General features: G+C 40.1%; 1 protein-coding gene across 1 annotated transcript in view; it reads left to right on the top strand.

Annotated features, from left to right (window-relative positions):
- The window catches only part of HMGA2 (high mobility group AT-hook 2), a 139,438-nt gene extending 134,299 nt beyond the window's left edge, over positions 1–5,139 (top strand). Inside the window, exon 5 of the mRNA XM_033221376.1 lies at positions 3,624–5,139. Coding sequence (XP_033077267.1) covers positions 3,624–3,671 — 48 coding nt within the window. The 3' untranslated portion in view covers positions 3,672–5,139. The remainder of the gene's footprint in view (positions 1–3,623) is intronic.
- Positions 5,140–18,701: the final 13,562 nt, after the last annotated feature.

Genomic DNA, 18,701 nt, shown 5'->3' with positions numbered 1-18,701 from the left:
CTTTGAAAAGTCCTTTCATATGAACATTCCTGAAGCCCCATTCCAACAGGTAAACCTTCTTGACCAAAGAGCGGCTGTTTAGCCTTCCCACCCTGCCACTGGACCCTAATGAGATGTGTGCAACTCTTGGCTACAGTTTTCTTCTTATTATTACTTCAAGGCTTCTCTTGGGAGCTACACAAGCTCAAAGGTCCTTTGACCATTAGGTGACAAATGTGATGCAATTTTTTTAAAACATGTCAAGATACAAGCTATTGTCTATAACACACAGCCTTTTTTTTTTTTTTTTTTTTTTTTTTTGAGACAGAGTCTCGCTCTGTCACCCAGGCTGGAGTGCAGTGGTGCCATCTCGGCTCACTGCAAGCTCCGCTTCCCAGGTTCATGCCATTCTCCTGCCTCAGCCTCCCAAGTAGTTGGGACTACAGGTGCCCGCCACTACACCTGGCTAATTTTTTTGTATTTTTAGTAGAGATAGGGTTTCACTGTGTTAGCCAGGATGGCCTTGATCTCCTGACCTTGTGATCCACCCACCTCGACCTCCCAGAGTGCTGGGATTACAGGCGTGAGCCACCGTGCCTGGCCCCAGCCATGTCTTTTAAGTTACTAAAGATGATTGAAGCTCAGGGGTCCCTACCAACTCCTCAGTTACAGAAACAGGACTCTTTGGGGATGTCAGAGCCAGCTGCTTATTCTCCATGTCACCTGTTTCTGCTCTCTCTTTGCACCACAGAAGCACCGTGTGTTAACTCTGGCCAGACCATGACATTTAGGGGAGCTAAGAATGGGTTTTCCAACCTCATTCCTGACAGGGAGGGTTTTTCTTCTCTTCATTGAATGCACACTTGTGGTCCAGAATCCACACATGTAGCCAAAGACCAAGTCACTGGGAATGTGAGAGCTGAGGTTTGCAGAAGTGGGAAGAGCCACCTGCCCCGCCACATCACCCCTTTGGGAACCATTCCTTCCTTTGAAGGGTGGCCAGCCAGGGCTATGCCAAGAAGAGAGAGCTCTCCACTAACTAGACATTTGAGAAAACCATCATTCTGAGCATGTGAGAGCCACATTGCCTGCAAACCTTTAACGGAGTGAGACTCTTACCCTCTGACATCCTAGTCATGTTCCCAGTACTAACTGATAGTCACTAGTAGAAGAATTCCAAGGTCAGCAGAAAGATACATTAATAAAACAACTATCCACATTGTGTTAAGAACAGTTAAGGAAACATTATGATCTACCACCATTTTCATTTGAATTGTGTCTAAGGGGTTGGAAGTCAGGAGTTTCAGGAGCTCACATCAAGCAAAGTTTCTGGGAATGTTTTGAAAAGCTGATCACATTCCATCTAGTACAAGGTCTTTGTTAAGTTCATGGCCTGAAAATTCTGTTTCCTTCCGGATTTGAAAGTACCTTGGTTTCCGGATAGTATAGAAAAATCAAACAGTTAGAAATGGAATAATTACAGCTCAATCCAGGAGATTTGCCAGCTTGACTGTGCTCTATTAATTTGTTGACTGTAAGAAGGAATAAAACATACCTGCTGGCTTTTATGCCGTGGTCTGTTTCAGAGTAATCACGTAAATCCACACCTCATGTCATAATGAGAAGTGAGTCATTTGGGGACAGACGAGGTGTGTATCTGCCTAACAGTTCAGTGACTTTCTGGAATTTAAATATTAAATGAAAGGACAGGGTCATAGGGCAGCTGATCTTTGGCTTGCCTCTCTTTCGTCTGCCCATGGCTTTGATCATGCTACATCCTTCTTTGTGGCCAGGGCTCCACAGAGAATCTCAGGGTCATGGCCTGTTGCCTAGTCAAGAGGTATAAACCTGCTGCTTATGTATGTGAAGCCCACAGTTTGGGGGTTGGGAGTTAAAGGGGAGGTAGCCTCATACGTTCCACTTTTCCCACAAAACCCAAAGCAGACTAAACAAAACCGGTGTGAAATCTCATGACTTGATGCTGCCATGGTTATATTTTTCAAGCTGTAATCCATTCATTTGTATGTGTGTTTATTCCCAGGATTGACAGCTCTCTCAGTCTTCAGGGGGAAAGAGAATATTTGAAACCTTTTGCAAAGGGTTTGAAGTATGCAGTGGCCTGTGATTAAAGCCCAGGATAGAGAGAGAGAGTGTGTGCGTGTGTGTGTATGTGCATTCATGTGAGTGTGTGAGTGCCCGTTCATGTGGGTTTTTTTCTCCCATTTGCTGCTTTTACGCAAAAGCGTCACACATGGTAGCATTTAGGAGCCCCTTCACAGCTGAAGTGTTTCAAACACTAATGAATGGAAGTTTGGTCATATAATGCAGACAAGCTTTAAGGCATGCTTTACTGAATGGTGTACTGTGGTGACCTGGGAAAGGAAGAGAGGTATAAATTGTGTCGGTTAGCCACCCAGACAAAATGAAGCCATGTGGAAAATCAAATCTATTAAAGTATGAAGACTGTTATAAGCTGTTTTAAGCTGGCCATTCTTAAAGGGGCTCGGTCTGCTGCAGGAGTAAATGTTTACCTCTTCTCCCAGATCTTTTTCACATGCCGTCTTATGAGACAATGTGCAGCATTTGATAAAAATCATCCTCTCACTAACGACGCTTTTATCGGAAATGTTTATTGTCTCCGCTTTACCACCCATGTCCTGAAAGGTACTGCACATTTGTTAAATAAGCAAAAGGAAAGAGAACTTTGCAGCTCAAGCCGGCTCGCAGAAACCCCAACAAATTCCAGAGCCATAAGGAATCAGAAAAAGGAAAAGGGAAGGAGGAGTTAGATTTATATGAAGAGGGGGCCTTGCAAAAACATATATATTAGATTTTCTCTGCTTGGCTAGCCCACCATCAAATGTTTGGTCCATGCGGATTAGTATTGAGATTGAGCAGTTACGCTGAACTTGGGTCACTGTCTCAAAATGTGCTTTAATAAATACAAAGGGGAGGAAATGGATTTGGGAGGGCTCGTTGTCCGCTCTGCCCCTGCTCTCACACTGCCTCTGCACAGTGGTGTAGCGGTCACAAGCTGGTGTTGGCACCAAAACCGACCCGACCCAAATCCTGGTCCCACGCACCCTGTAATTTTGGGCACATTCCTTGTCTGTGCCTTGGTTTTCTCATCTGTAAAATAGGAATATTAACAGAAGGTGCCTAAGCATCTGGTAAGCACTCTAAAAATACCAGCTATTATTCCCAGTATCGGGAGGGTGGGTTCATTTATGCCTTAAGAACTGATCCCTCTAACTCTATTTTTCTTGTGTGCCGGTTTTTAAAACTGATGAATGGCATGCTGCCGGGAAAAATTTATTCCATTCCTATTTTTTTTCTAATTGGTGAGTAACCATGCATTGCCCTGACATTCTCTGGACAGCAAACAATTGAATTTGCTGACCAGCCGCCATGATTGTCAAGCCTTAAGTCAACAGTGGCTAATGATCACTCTGGGAAAAAACAACACCTTGATTCCTCAATTACGGTTTAAGAAGCCCTGGCAATGAGGGCTCGCCAGTCATTGTCATCCTCTTTTGAGGCAAGCACAATGTGCTGTGGAAACAGGTTACCTCTGCACTGTTGGCAAGAGCAGCCCACACAGTATAACGATTGAGCGTCATGGCTGTGCCCTTTGTGTGTTCCAGGAGGAAACTGAAGAGACATCCTCACAAGAGTCTGCCGAAGAGGACTAGGGGGCGCCAACGTTCGATTTCTACCTCAGCAGCAGTTGGATCTTTTGAAGGGAGAAGACACTGCAGTGACCACTTATTCTGTATTGCCATGGTCTTTCCACTTTCATCTGGGGTGGGGTGGGGTGGGACGGGGGAGGGTGGGGGTGGGGTGGGGAGAAATCACATAACCTTAAAAAGGACTATATTAATCACCTTCTTTGTAATCCCTTCACAGTCCCAGGTTTAGTGAAAAACTGCTGTAAACACAGGGGACACAGCTTAACAATGCAACTTTTAATTACTGTTTTCTTTTTTCTTAACCTACTAATAGTTTGTTGATCTGATAAGCAAGAGTGGGCGGGTGAGAAAAACTGAATTGGGTTTAGTCAATCACTGCACTGCATGCAAACAAGAAACGTGTCACACTTGTGATGTCGGGCATTCATATAGGAAGAACGCGGTGTGTAACACTGTGTACACCTCAAACACCACCCCAACCCACTCCCTGTAGTGAATCCTCTGTTTAGAACACCAAAGATAAGGACTAGATACTACTTTCTCTTTTTCGTATAATCTTGTAGACACTTACTTGATGATTTTTAACTTTTTATTTCTAAATGAGACGAAATGCTGATGTATCCTTTCATTCAGCTTACAAACCAGAAAAGGTTATGTTCATTTTTCAAAAAGGGAAGTAAGCAAACGAGTATTGCCAACTCTTCTATTTATGGATATCACACATATCAGCAGGAGTAATAAATTTACTCACAGCACTTGTTTTCAGGACACTCCATTTTTAGGAAATCTACTTCCTACAGAGCCAAATGCCATTTAGCAATCAATAACACTTGTCAGCCTCAGAGCATTTAAGGAACCTAGACAAGTAAAATTATCCTCTTTGTAATTTAATGAAAAGGTACAACAGAATAATGCATGATTAACTCACCTAATTATGAGGTGAGAGGAGCGAAATCTAAATTTCTTTTGCTATAATTATACGTCAATTTAAAAAGCAAAAAAAAAAAAAAAAAAGGGGGCAGTCTGTCTCTCTCTGTCTCTCTCCCTCTTCCTCTCCCTCTCTCTTTTCATTGTGTATCAGTTTCCATGAAAGACCTAAATACCACTTACCTCAAATTAAGCATATGTGTTACTTCAAGTAATACGTTTTGACATAAGATGGTTGACCGAGGTGCTTTTCTTCGGCTTGAGTTCACCATCTCTTCATTCAAACTGCACTTTTAGCCAGAGATGCAATATATCCCCACTACTCAATACTACCTCTGAATGTTACAATGAATTTACAGTCTAGTACTTATTACATGCTGCTATACACAAGCAATGCAAGAAAAAAACTTACTGGGTAGGTGATTCTAATCATCTGCAGTTCTTTTTGTACACTTAATTACAGTTAAAGAAGCAATCTCCTTACTGTGTTTCAGCATGACTGTATTTTTCTATGTTTTTTTAATTAAAAATTTTTACAAATACTTGTTTCAGCTTCTCTGCTAGATTTCTACATTAACTTGAAAATGTTTTAACCAAGTCGCTCCTAGGTTCTTAAGGATAATTTTCCTCAATCACACTACACATCACACAAGATTTGACTGTAATGTTTAAATATTACCCTCCAAGTCTGTACCTCAAATGAATTGTTTAAGGAAATGGACTAATTGACTTGCAAAGACCTACCTCCAGACTTCAAAAGAAATGAACTTGTTACTTGCAGCATTCATTTGTTTTTTCAATGTTTGAAATAGTTCAAACTGCAGCTATCCCTAGTCAAAACTATTTTTATAAAAGACGTTTGATAGAAAGGAACACATTTTTACACACTTTTGCAAAATAAGTAAATAATAAATAAAATAAAAGCCAACCTTCAAAGAAACTTGAAGCTTTGTAGGTGAGATGCAACAAGCCCTGCTTTTGCATAATGCAATCAAAAATATGTGTTTTTAAGATTAGTTGAATATGAGAAAATGCTTGACAAATATTTTCATGTATTTTACACAAATGTGATTTTTGTAATATGTCTCAACCAGATTTATTTTAAACGCTTCTTATGTAGAGTTTTTATGCCTTTCTCTCCTAGTGAGTGTGCTGACTTTTTAACATGGTATTATCAACTGGGCCAGGAGGTAGTTTCTCATGACGGCTTTTGTCAGTATGGCTTTTAGTACTGAAGCCAAATGAAACTCAAAACCGTCTCTCTTCCAGCCACTTCAGGGAGGTAGTTTCAAAAGCCACATACCTCTCTGAGACTGGCAGATCGCTCACTGTTGTGAATCACCAAAGGAGCTATGGAGAGAATTAAAACTCAACATTACTGTTAACTGTACATTAAATAAGCAAATAAACAGTGGCTCATAAAAATAAAAGTTGCATTCCATATCTTTGGATGGGCCTTTTAGAAACCTCATTGGCCAGCTCATAAAATTGAAGCAATTGCTCGTGTTGGCCAAACATGGTACACCGAGTGATTTCCATCTCTGGTGAAGTTACACTTTTATTTCCCATACGTTGTACAATCAAAACACACTACTACCTCTTAAGTCCCAGTATACCTCATTTTTCATACTGAAAAAAAAAGCTTGTGGCCAATGGAACAGTGAGAACATCATAAAATTTTTATATATATAGTTTATTTTTGTGGGAGATAAATTTTATAGGACTGTTCTTTGCTGTTGTTGGTCACAGCTAAATAAGACTGGACATTTAACTTTTCTACCATTTCTGCAAGTTAGGTATGTTTGCAGGAGAAAAGTATCAAGACGTTTAACTGCAGTTGACTTTCTCCCTGTTCCTTTGAGTGTCTTCTAACTTTATTCCTTGTTCTTCATGTAGAATTGCTGTCTATGATTGTACTTTGAATCACTTGCTTGTTGAAAATATTTCTCTAGTGGATTATCACTGTCTGTTCTGCACAATAAACATAACAGCCTCTGTGATCCCCATGTGTTTTGATTCCTGCTCTTTGTTACAGTTCCATTAAATGAGTAATAAAGTTTGGTCAAAACAGATCAAGGAGGGAGACACTCACAAGTCATTTTGTTGCACCCCTTGCACACACCTTGGTACACACGTACATAAAGTGTGTGTTACATATCATACTCCTTCAATCAACTGCCCTGAGCTCACCTTTCAGATTCTGACATTTAATTCTACAGAGACAATCTTAGAAGAAACCTGAAGAATAAGCTGTAGTTCCAAACTATAGAATTTTTACTTCAGGCTAGCATCTACAAAGTTTGTAAGGGAAGTAACTAATGCAACAGTTGTCTTTGAAGTAACATTGAAGAGAGATCTAGAAGTTTGATCAAAAGAATAAGAAATGAAAGCCACGAAGTATCTCCTAGATAGGAGCCTTTTAACTCTAAAAAGTACTAGCAAAGTCAGAAGGATTCTACCAAGTTCAAGGTCAACTTGACACTTAAGTTGCTAATTATGAATATATCCAGGATTTTTAAAAAGCTAAAACTTCTGGTTTGTACTATTACCATTGTTACTCAAATTTTCTTCATTTAGCTTCTTAAGAGAAATTTGTTTCTAGAAAGAGCTTGCCAATTTTAAGACATCTACTGTCAGGAAATTTGTTAAATGTATTACTTCATTCCTGAATTCATTCACTTATTCTCACAGTCAGTATTCTGTGAGTACCTTACTGAGTTATCCTGAAAAGTGGTTGCATCCCGAAACCCCTGCCAATACCAAGGACAAATCACAGGCCCTCTCACAGAAAGTCTTTATGGTCACCATCAGAGAGGGAGAATGAGTTTCAGCCAATGTAGCATTTCACATGGGAGCGTGGGGAGGGTATTGTATCTTTTAATGGGCTGAGGATGCTCAACTCTTTAGTAAATTCAGGAATAGTAAGTGGTGTAGGACTCTAGGCAGAAAAACAGAATTTAGGAATGAATACCCTCCAGCCAGGGGGCATATGATGCAAACTCCAACTGTAACAAAACTTCAGAGAAGTGAAACATAAGGAGCCCAAGACCAGCACTGTGGCACACTCCTATAGTTTCAGCTACTCAGAAGGCTAAAGGAGGAGGATCACTTGAGTCTAGGAGTTGGAGGTTGCAGTACACTGTGATCACACCTCTGAATAGCCACTGCACTTCAGTCTGAGCAACACAGCAAAACTCAATCTCTCAAATTAAAAAAAAAAAAAAAAAAAAAAAAAGGCCAAGAGCAGAGAGAAGATGGCAGATTTGATGCTCTTCTTTTCAAATTAGTTTTATTTCTGTGAGATGGCTTTTTATTGAGCAAGACTAATTTCTAGAGTTAGGTAAGATCATTCTTGAGAAATTACTCTTCAGATCTAGGAATTCTGGCCTAAAAGTGGAAGAAAAATTGAAAAAATCAAAATTATTTTTGAAATACATAATTCAGATAGATAACAACCAGGGGGTCAAAAGGCAACAACAGGGGTCTACACCCCTAGTCCGAGTTCGGCCATCTGTAAAACTTGGCAGTCTGGTTTCTTCTGAAGTAGGAGGGGAAAGGCTGCAGATAAGACCCTGTCTCCTCCATCCTCAGCTTATGTATTTGGGACTCCACCCAAGCTGAGCCAGTCATGCCTTGGTTCCACTCTCATACCAAGACCCAGTTGTGGCCCATGGGAAAATGCTTCATGTCAGTGAGCAATACTCCACTTTGTATCCAGTGTGCAATGGTTAGGCTCTTGTTTTCGCTTTTGAGCCTGAATCAACACCTTGATGATCTGCCTCCACTCCATGAGTAAGCCCATCTCAGCCTTTCCAGGGCCCTAAATTCTTCCCCTGTACCGCCACCAACCCTAAGGTTGATCCCTTGTGACCTGTTAGTCCCATCTCCCTTCTATTCAATTACCTATTTTCTCACTTTTGGATTTTGCTTGTCCTGTGGCTTCCTTAGTCCTAGTTTAAGCATACATTCTTGAGGATGTGAAATAGCAACATTTGAGAATGCTGTGCTGCCAGAACCCAGACTGTGGGATATCTACCTTGAAAGAAACTTGCTTTGTGAGGAAAATGGTAGACACAGATCTAGCTCTAGCAGTGTGCTGCTGCCGAGAATCTAGAGAGTTCAGAGAAAAGAGGAAACCTTTAACACACTGCCATGTTCTCCCCAAATCCTGGAGATCTCAAAAGCGTCAATGTCCTCCCAAGTCAGATCACTGACTAATGTCTGCTGTTCCACTGGGCATATTGGTCAGGTTTTAGAGGAATCTAAGGAAGAAGAGCTGCCATTTAAGTGGTAAAGCTCCAAGAGATGCAATGAAACAAAGACAAAGTTGATATTAAAGTGCAGATAGTTTAGCACAGGCTAGCAGCTCCTGCCCTAGAAATGAATGGCTGTGTTAGCCAGGATCCCTTCAGTTGCACAGGACATAAACCCAACACAGAATGGATTAAGCCAAACAAAACAAAACAAAACAAAATAAAATGTGTAGTAGCTGATAAACTAGGAAGTCCAGGATGCGGATCTTTAGGTACGGCTTGATCCAGGGACCCAAGGATGTGGCCCGAACTATAGTCTGTGTATAACCTATAGTTCAGCTTTTCTCTATCTTGGCTTCATTCTTGGATAGATTATCTTCTAGCGATGACAGGGTAGCTGCTGTAAGCCACACACCCACATCATCTCCATCTAGCAAACTCTGAAGAAAGATCCTTATTTTTTTTCAATATTTCTATCAAAATCTTGGGGTTGAATACTGTTGGGCCAATTTGGATCTCAGGCCAATCACTATAAAATCATTCTGGCCAGAAGTGGGTGGGAGTGGGGAGAAAACACTGATTGGTCAGATCAGATGTGGATCACATGTCTGTCCCCAGAGCCGGTCCATAAAGGCGGACCTCAGTAAGTGAGGGGGAGAGAAGAGAGGAGGCCCAGCCCCATGTAAAACACAAAATCAGAGACGCCCCAAAGACAAACCCAAGCCCACAGCCAGAAGAAGGGAAAATAGATAAAGGAGAGAGGAAGGATAGCAGCTGCCTGTTACAATGGCACAGCCAACAACTCTCACTTAAGACCCAGAAACTGAGGTGAGATAAATGTGAGCAAAGCTGAAGAGTGTCACAGACTTTACCGTGAATGTGAATGGAAATCAAATACCTTGAGAATTGTTGGTCTGGCAGTGGACTTTGCAGGCGGATAAAGACACCTCGTTTAGAGGCACTGAGACTTTGCTGTTTCTTACCATGAAACAATTTAGCCTATCTTGATTGGGACAAGTAGTAACAACTCTTTTTGCATCATCAGCTTTTGCTTACAAACCATTTTCACAAATTTTCTTTCTTTTCATCTTCATTACCATGGTGAGTAATATAGCAGGTATTATTATTATTACATTTATTTTACAGATGGGTTAACTGAGGCTCAGAGAGCCTAAGTGACTGACTTGGGAAGACAGCTAGTAAATGGCAAAGCCATAATGTAATCTCAGTTTCCACACTCTACTCTAGGCTGGTGCATACCCACAGAGTATTGCATGCAATTCCTGTTCAGGATGAACTTTCTCTTGGGCTCACATCCCTAACATAGTTAATCCTAGCTTCCCAAGTTTCAGCCAAATTTTCCAAAGTTATATTTTCAAAGGGAGCACTGAAATAGCAGCACACTCAGTCTCCAAGTCTTCAGTACCCTTCAGTTGGAATGATTCTGTTGCATTGTAGAACACCTAAACCTAGCTATTCATCTCATTTAGCAATCTAAGAATATATATCAAGAGACTATGAGCTGTATCAGGTTTAGGGGATTCTCTAAATTGCAGCAAGTAAGCTGGCCATAAGACTCAACATTCTGCAAGACCAGTAACGTTTAAGGCCCTATTCCTCTACCTTTCATCTAGTCCCCAAAACTATAGGCTTGTCGAAGTTCCCTGTGGCCTCATCTCTGAAATCAGGCATTAGGTGGGCTGATATATGGTAATTATTTATTACAACGGGATACATTTAGCCACAAAACAATTATGTTTAGCCTAATCCCAGCCAACTTAATCACATCATGAAAAATAAAACCTATATTTCAACCAGCTAATGAAAATGTGAAACTTACCTAAATTCATAAGATACATCATGCTGCCCATCCAACAATTACAGAAGTCATCTTTACAAGACAAAGGTCTTCAAATATCTCTTGAATGTGTCTGCTTTCTCTTCATCGCCGTTGCCACTACTACAGTTCAAGCACCACTACCTTTTTATGCTCTTTATGCTCTCACTCCACTTCAATTTTTTTCTCTACCCACAGCCAGTGTCATCTTTTGAACAACAGAAATCCAATCACAAATTTTACGGTCTTAGTAAAATTCAAAATCTTTCCTATGGCCCAAATGGCCTGGACAGTCTGACTCCTTCTTCCTTTTTGAGCCCGAGCTCTCTCAGTCTTCTTTACTTTGTGCTCACTTGCCTTAGGGTGGCTTGGAATGCACCTTTCTCCTTCCTATAACCTTGAGCACTTTTTCCCAGGCTCTAGTACCCCCTGTTTGGAATTCTTTTCCTCCTCCGCCTCTTTCACTCTGGCAAACCTCCTCCTCAGTCTTCAGATCTCAGTTGAAATGTTTCTCCCTCTAGGGTAGCCTCTCTGCCTTCTCACTCCCAACTCTGACATACAATCAGGTCCTCTAGTGCAAGGGTCACCAGACCCCATTACCGAACCATTACCAGTTTGTGGTTTGTAGCCTGTTAAGAACTGGTCTGCACAGCAGGAGGTGAGCGGCAGGCAAGTGAGGATTTCCACCCATGCTTCGCCTTCTGTCAGATCAGCGGTGGCATCAGATTCTCACAGGAGCACAAACCCTATCATGAACTATGCATGCAAGGGATCTAGGCTATGCGTTCCTTATGCGAATCTAAGATGGAAGAGTTTCATCCAGAAACCGTCCTTCACTCCCAGCACCCCGGTCCATGGAAAAGTTGTCTTCCATGAAACTGGTTCCTAGTGCCAAAAAGGTTGGTCACCCTGCCCTGGTGTATATTCTCTCTTTTCATTTGTATAATTTAAGGGATACAAGTGCAATTTTGTCACATGGATATATTGCATAGTGGTGAGGTCTGAACTTTTAGTGTAGCCATCACCTGAATAATGTACATTTTACCCATTAAGTAATTTATCATCATCCACTCCCCACCCTTTACAGTCTCCTATGCCTATCATTCCACACTCTATGTTCATGTGTACACTTTAGCTCCCACTTATAAGTGAGAATATGTGGAATTTGGCTTCCTGTTTCTGAGTTGTTTCACTTAAATTAATGGCCTCAAGCTCCATTCATGTTACTGCAAAACACATGATTTCTTTCTTTTTTATGTTTGTATATGTACACTGCATTTTCTTTAATCATCTGTTGATAGACACTTCAGTTGATCCCGTTTTTGTGATTGTTGAATACTGAATATATTCAAAAATATATTGAATATATTCTCTTGTAACACCCTAGACTTCTCCCTGGTAGCAATTACTGCAGTTGTCATTAACCAATTGTGTGATGTGCCCCTGTGGAGCACGAGAGCAAGTCTGTCGTGCCATCTCTGTTTTTCTAGCACCTGGCACAGTGGTGGAACACAGTTGCTCTTCCAAAACTGCTTGAATGAAATGAATCATACAAAGTTTCCTCTGCACTGAGCAGACAGACTTTTTCTAGCATCCTTTCATCTGGCCTTTTCCTAGAGCCCTCCTGTCCTTTAGCATCCTACTAACCTTCTCTCAGAACTTACTTTCCCTCCCCTGTGCAAGGCTCTGCACTCCAAGCCTCTCTCTGTTGCCACCCCATCACTTCCTCAGCACAGCCAATGTAATCTCTCCTCTGCCCTATTTGTATGAGCTCAACTTTCTACCAGCATGTTCATCCTGAAAAAGTATCTGCTAAACAAATGAATTGATACCCGATGCTCCATAGACAAACACCTAACACAATGTCTCAGATATAGTGATTGCTCTGAATTACTCAGCATCTATTTTACCTCTGCTAACAGAACTTGTATTTTTCTTCAGGAGATTTCTCTCCTTACTCTCAGCCTAGGAGATTCAGCTGGAGCTGGCATCCAATCCCTGGTGGCAGGGGAGGGTATGCGACTTAGTTCAGGCCAGTGGATATACTTTGACCCTCTGATTGGTTCAAGCAAAGGCACACAACCCAGGGCAAACCCATGATGTTTAATGTCAGCACTTTTCTGGGACTGGTAGGAAAGTCAGCCCTTCTCACTCTGGTAGACTTGAAGCTGGTAGACTGCATGCATGTAGCTTCTGAAGGAAGGGTGGTGAGGAGGAAGACATGTGACCACAGCATGGGATGAGTTTGTTGGACAATGAATCCAGCACAGAGAAAAGCAGAGACAAGATTTGGAGACAGACCAAGTGTTGAAGACATAATTTGAGCCACCGGATTTCTTTGTGCCTGGAGGTTTTCAGTTACATGAGCTAATAAAGTTCCTTCTTTTCTTGAAGTTTGTCAGATTTGGTGTTCTCTCACTTTCATCCAGAAGAATCCTGATGATGCTGTAAATTAAATAATCTATAAATACAGGAATGCAGTGAAAGTCGACAAAAACGACCTTCAGAAGACCCCATTCTAGCCATGGTTCTACAACTCTCAGAGGCTGAGACCTTGGACAAAGCTCTGAGTTCCCATTTCCTTATCTTTAGACTGAGCATGGTGGTTGACCTTTATCTCTTTATCTATAGACTGACCTTTAATATTGTTTCTAGGTTTAAAATTTTTTAATTCTGTGATACTAAAATGTCCACAAAGCTTAAACACAACAGAACTAGTTCATAGAGGTAAGAATTAAATTAAGAGTCTATAGAGGAAATAGTACTGAATCGGGGGACCCTTCATGCATCTGCCATATCTCACGTGTTCACAGCTTCCTAGTGTATTTCCAAGTTAGAGAAATGAGGAAACTTCTGGGGTGATAACAGAACCTACTGAAGTTTGAAACCCACAAATAACAAAATAACAACCCCACAGGCAGCAGTGGAGTTTCATGAGAGAGCTTGTTTATTTCTTTATGTGTGTGTGTATACATATATATACACATATACACACACACACATATACATAGGTATGTGTGTATACATGCATGTATCATATATATGCATATATATATCACTTTAAGTTACATAGATGCAAGATATGTCTTTTCTTAAATTAAGATAATATAAAGTCATTCATAATTAACCATATATAGTAATATTAATAATAACAGTGGTAACAATTAAAAAATCGTAGCCAGAGGCTAGTAAAGAAGGCAGAGCTAGTGAAGAAAGTAAATGAAACACCATGTATCATGGCACATGGATCAATGTAAGAAAATGTGCTATTATTCTGGTCATAATGGAAAACATGATATAGATTTGTCACTGATATGGTTTCAGCTTTTAACCAAATATTTCTCTGGAACTCCATTTGAATCAAAAAGACATTCTGCATAGAAGTATTCTTCCTATAGAAGGAACAACTGCCATATGGAAATGGACATTGAGGCAGAGTCTAATCTTACGTCAGTCAATGAAAATCCTCCTACAATCATTATTAATAGCATCCTGATTTATGCATTTTCCTTTAGAGTTATGTCAACTGAAAATCTAACTTCACACCTAAAACCATCAAGCTAGAATCATTCTCTATTTCTTCTTACTATTCATTTGTATATCCTTGAGGTCGTTCCAATGAATTCTTTTCTATTTGACTTGTTATTCCTGAGCCTGTCACATAACTTGAAATAAAAAAATGAAATCTTGCCCAATTTCCCAATGGTCACAGACAACCATACCTCCTGAAACAATTATCTTTCAACTAGCCTCAGATTAAAATTTTAGAACCACCTTTAAAACTTCTTTTTGTGCCTGTGTCCTGAATGGTATTACCTAGGTTTTCTTCTAGGGTTTTTATGGTTTTAGGTCTTATGTTTAAGTCTTTAATTCATCTTGAGTTAATTTTTGTATAAGGTATAAGGAAAGGGTCCAGTTTCAGTTTTCTGCATATGGCTAGTCAGTTTTCCCAACACCATTTGTTAAAAAGGGAATCCTTCCTTTCCCCATTGCTTGTTTTTCTCACGTTTGTCAAAGATCAGATGATTGTAGATGTATGGCGTCGTATCTGAGTCCTCCGTTTTGTTCCATTGTTCTATATATCTGTTTTGGTACCAGTGCTATGCTGTTTTGGTTACTGTAGCCTTGCAGTATAGTTTGAAGCCAGGTAGCGTGATGCCTCCAGCTTTGTTCTTTTTGCTTAGGATTGTCTTGGCTATATGGGCTCTTTTTTAGTTCCATATGAAATTTAAAGTAGTTTTTTCTAATTCTGTGAAGAAGGTCAAAGGTAGTTTGATGGGGATAGCATTGAATCTATAAATTACTTGGGGCATTATGGCCATTTTCACAATATTGATTCTTCCTAGCTACGAACATGGAATGTTTTTCCATTTGTTTGTTTCTTCTCTTATTTCCTTGAGCAGTAGTTTGCAGTTCTCCTTGAAGAGGTCCTTCACATCCCTTGTAAGTTGTATTCCTAGGTATTTTATTCTCTTTTTAGCAATTGTGAATGGGAGTTCACTCACGATTTGGCTCTCTGTCTATTATTGGCATATAAGAATGCTTGTGATTTTCACACATTGATTTTATATCCTGAGACTTTGCTGAAGTTGCTTATCAGCTTAAGGAGATTTTGGGCTGACACGATGGTGTTTTCTAAATATACAATCATGTCATTAAACACCAAAAGCAATGGCAACAGAAGCCAAAACTGACAAATGTGATCTAATTAAACTAAAGAGCTTACGTACAGCAAAAGAAACTATTATCGGAGTGAACAGGCAACTTATAGAATGGGAGAAAATTTTTGTAATCTATCCATTTGACAAAGGGCTAATATCCAGAATCTACAAGAAACTAAAACAAATTTACAAGAAACAAACAACCCCATCAAAAAGTGGGCGAAGGTAGGAACAGACACTTCTCAAAAGAAGACACTTATGCAGCCAACAAACATATGAAGAAAAGCTCATCATCACTGGTCATTAGAGAAATGCAAATCAAAACCACAGTGAGATACCATCTCACACCAGTTAGAATGGCTATCATTAAAAAGTCAGGAAACAACAGATGCTGGAGAGAATGTGGAGAAATAGGAACACTTTTACACTGTTGGTGGGAGTGTAAATTAGTTCAACCATTATGGAAGACAGCATGGCAATTCCTCAAGGATCTGGAACCAGAAATACCATCTGACTCAGCAATACCATTACTGGGTATATAGCCAAAGGATTATAAATCATTCTACTATAAAGACACATGCACATGTATGTTTATTGCAGCACTGTTCACAATAGCAAAGACTTGGAACCAACCCAAATGCCCATCAATGATAGACTGGATAAAGAAAATGTGGCACATATACACCACAGAATACTATGCAGCCACAAAAAAGGGTGAGTTCATGTCCTTTTCAGGGACATGGATGAAGCTGGAAACCATCATTCTCAGCAAACTAACACGGGAACAGAAAACCAAACACCACATGTTCTCATTTATAAGTGGGAGTTGAACAATGAGAACACATGGATGCAGGGAGGGGAACATCACATACTGGGGCCTGTCAGTGGGTGGGACGCTAAAGAAGGGATAGCATTAGGAGAAATATCTAATGTAGATGATGGGTTGATGGGTGCAGCAAACCACCATGGCACGTGTGTACCTATGTAACAAACCTCCATGTTCTGCAAATGTATCCCAGAACTTAAAGTATAATAATAACAATAATAATAATAATTTCTTTTAAAGTTTTTCATATCATTTGTGAGGGCAGTCAGTGCATATTAGCTCTGGTCCAATGAAGAGAGATAGGAAAAGCATGGAGGAGGCCGGGCATGGTGGCTCATGCCTGTAATCCTAGCAATTTGGGAGGCCAAGGCAGGCGGATCACCTGAGGTCAAGAGTTCGAGACGAGGTTGGCCAACATGATGAAACGCCATCTCTACTAAAAATACAAAAATTAACCAGACCTGGTGGTGTATATCTGTAATCCCAGCTGCTCAGGAGGCTGAGGCAGGAGAATCACTTGAATCTGGGAGGTGGAGGTTGCAGTGAGCCGAGGTCATCATTGCACTCCAGCCTGGGCTACAGAATGAGACACTATCTCAAAAAAAAAAGAAAGAAAGAAAAGAAAAAAGGCATGGAGAAGCTGTGATGCTTCCTATGACCTCTCCTGCCCCATTGGAGTGGGTAGTGGATGGGAGGGGAATGGAACTGTATTGAAAACATTTTTGCTTCACATAATCCAGAACCTGATCTCATGAGTGATAAGGCAAGTTAACCTTTCAATGTGGTCTTTGTTAACTATTATTCAAAGGCTCTGAAGAAATAAGAAAATGTAACAACTTTCCCTCACCTATTTGTCAAGCCATAAATAAGAGGCTAGGTTATAGCATGTGTCACCAACCGTTCTGAAAGCATTTTACTTTCTTCTTTCATAAAGCTGTAAAATTATATGGTGCATTCTCAGTTTACTTAGGAAATGGCTGGAGGAAAAGAGCTTAGGAAATATTCATTTCCTATGGAACACAGGAAATCTGCATAACCTTCTCTCTATCTCTTTCCTTTTAACTTTTGGATTTAGGCCAATATTTTTTAACTCATTAGCCTTTAACTGAGCAGTTATTTAACACATCTGAGGGTTGTTTAGATTGTTACTTTTCACATAATCAGTGTATACAAGCTAAAGTGGAACTGTACACAGTGACAGTGGCTTTCATTAATTCATTCAACATGTTTACTGAGCACCTACTATGTTCCAGGCACTATGCCATGTATTGGAACTACCAAGACAAATAGTCCAATCTCTGCACCCATGGAGAATAAAGTCCAGCAGGAGAAACTGAAAACAAATGTCATACTTGAAGGGATAGATACTCCATCTCCATAAAGTGATTCTTTCACGTTGCATGCCTGTAACAAAGCATCTCATGTACCCTGTAAATACATACACCTACTATGTACCCACAATAATTCAAAATAAAAAAATTTAAAGGAAGCAAACAGCAATGATAATAGAGTATATGAAGGAAAATGCCAGAGGGATGCACCCGGAGCTGTGGGAGGTACAGCACCCCCATTTAGGTGGTGCCATTGTTGAGAATGGCATCTCTAAGGAGGGCACAGCTAAACTGAACTTGAAAGTTGAGAAGGAGTTTAGCCAAGCAAAAAGGAAAAGGGAAGTGGAGGATATTCCCAATAGATCCATAATATAGTCTACACACCAGCACCATGAAAACAAAATAATTATGCTAAAAAGATTTTCTAAAACAACTATCCATGTTTAAATTACATCACTGTAATGACTGGAGAATGAGTTGCCATGGTATCTGATTCTGTGTGCTCTTGAACAACTAACTGGTGGATGACAATGTGCCAGCACAACTCTGGGCACAGATAGGGTGGAGTGGATCAGAGCTGAGGCTCAGAAATGACTCTGTCAGAAGCCATTTCATGTTGTGAAAATCTCATGAATTTCCTGAAACGAAGGTCATTTACACTCCAGATGAACAGACAGGAAGATAAATGTAGGGAGAAGGGTGGAGGGAAAGCAAGCAGAGGACACCAACAGATGTTTCCAAAAGAGTGTATACACAACCTTTCCTTCACTTTCTATAGCTCCTGTTGCAACAAATCCTGTTGACAAGCACTGTTGCAGTTCTACAAGAATGCCCTAATAAATATAAATGGTAGTCTTGAAAGTATTGTATGATGCTTTTTCCTTGCATTTTAAGGACATGAATAGGCATATCAAATTCATATCTGTTAGGATTGATAAGCAAAATTTATCCAATTGAGTTTATGTTACTAAATATTTATATTTTTGGATTGAGTTTTTCTCTCTTTTTAGGCTAAATCCAGATGTTTTCAATCCATACAAGATGACAACAGAGATGTAATACATTCTTCAATAATCCATATAAAGCTTAGCACAACGCCTGGCATGTAATAAGTGTTCGATGCTTAATAAATGTTAGCTATTATTATTGTTGATATGACCTCTTTACAGAAAATAAATAGAAAATGTTTTCTGAGACA

This window comes from Trachypithecus francoisi, unplaced genomic scaffold (assembly GCF_009764315.1).
Source record: "Trachypithecus francoisi isolate TF-2019V2 unplaced genomic scaffold, Tfra_2.0 Lachesis_group11, whole genome shotgun sequence".
NCBI lineage: Eukaryota > Metazoa > Chordata > Mammalia > Primates > Cercopithecidae > Trachypithecus > Trachypithecus francoisi.
This window is presented reverse-complemented; position numbering and strand designations above follow the sequence as displayed.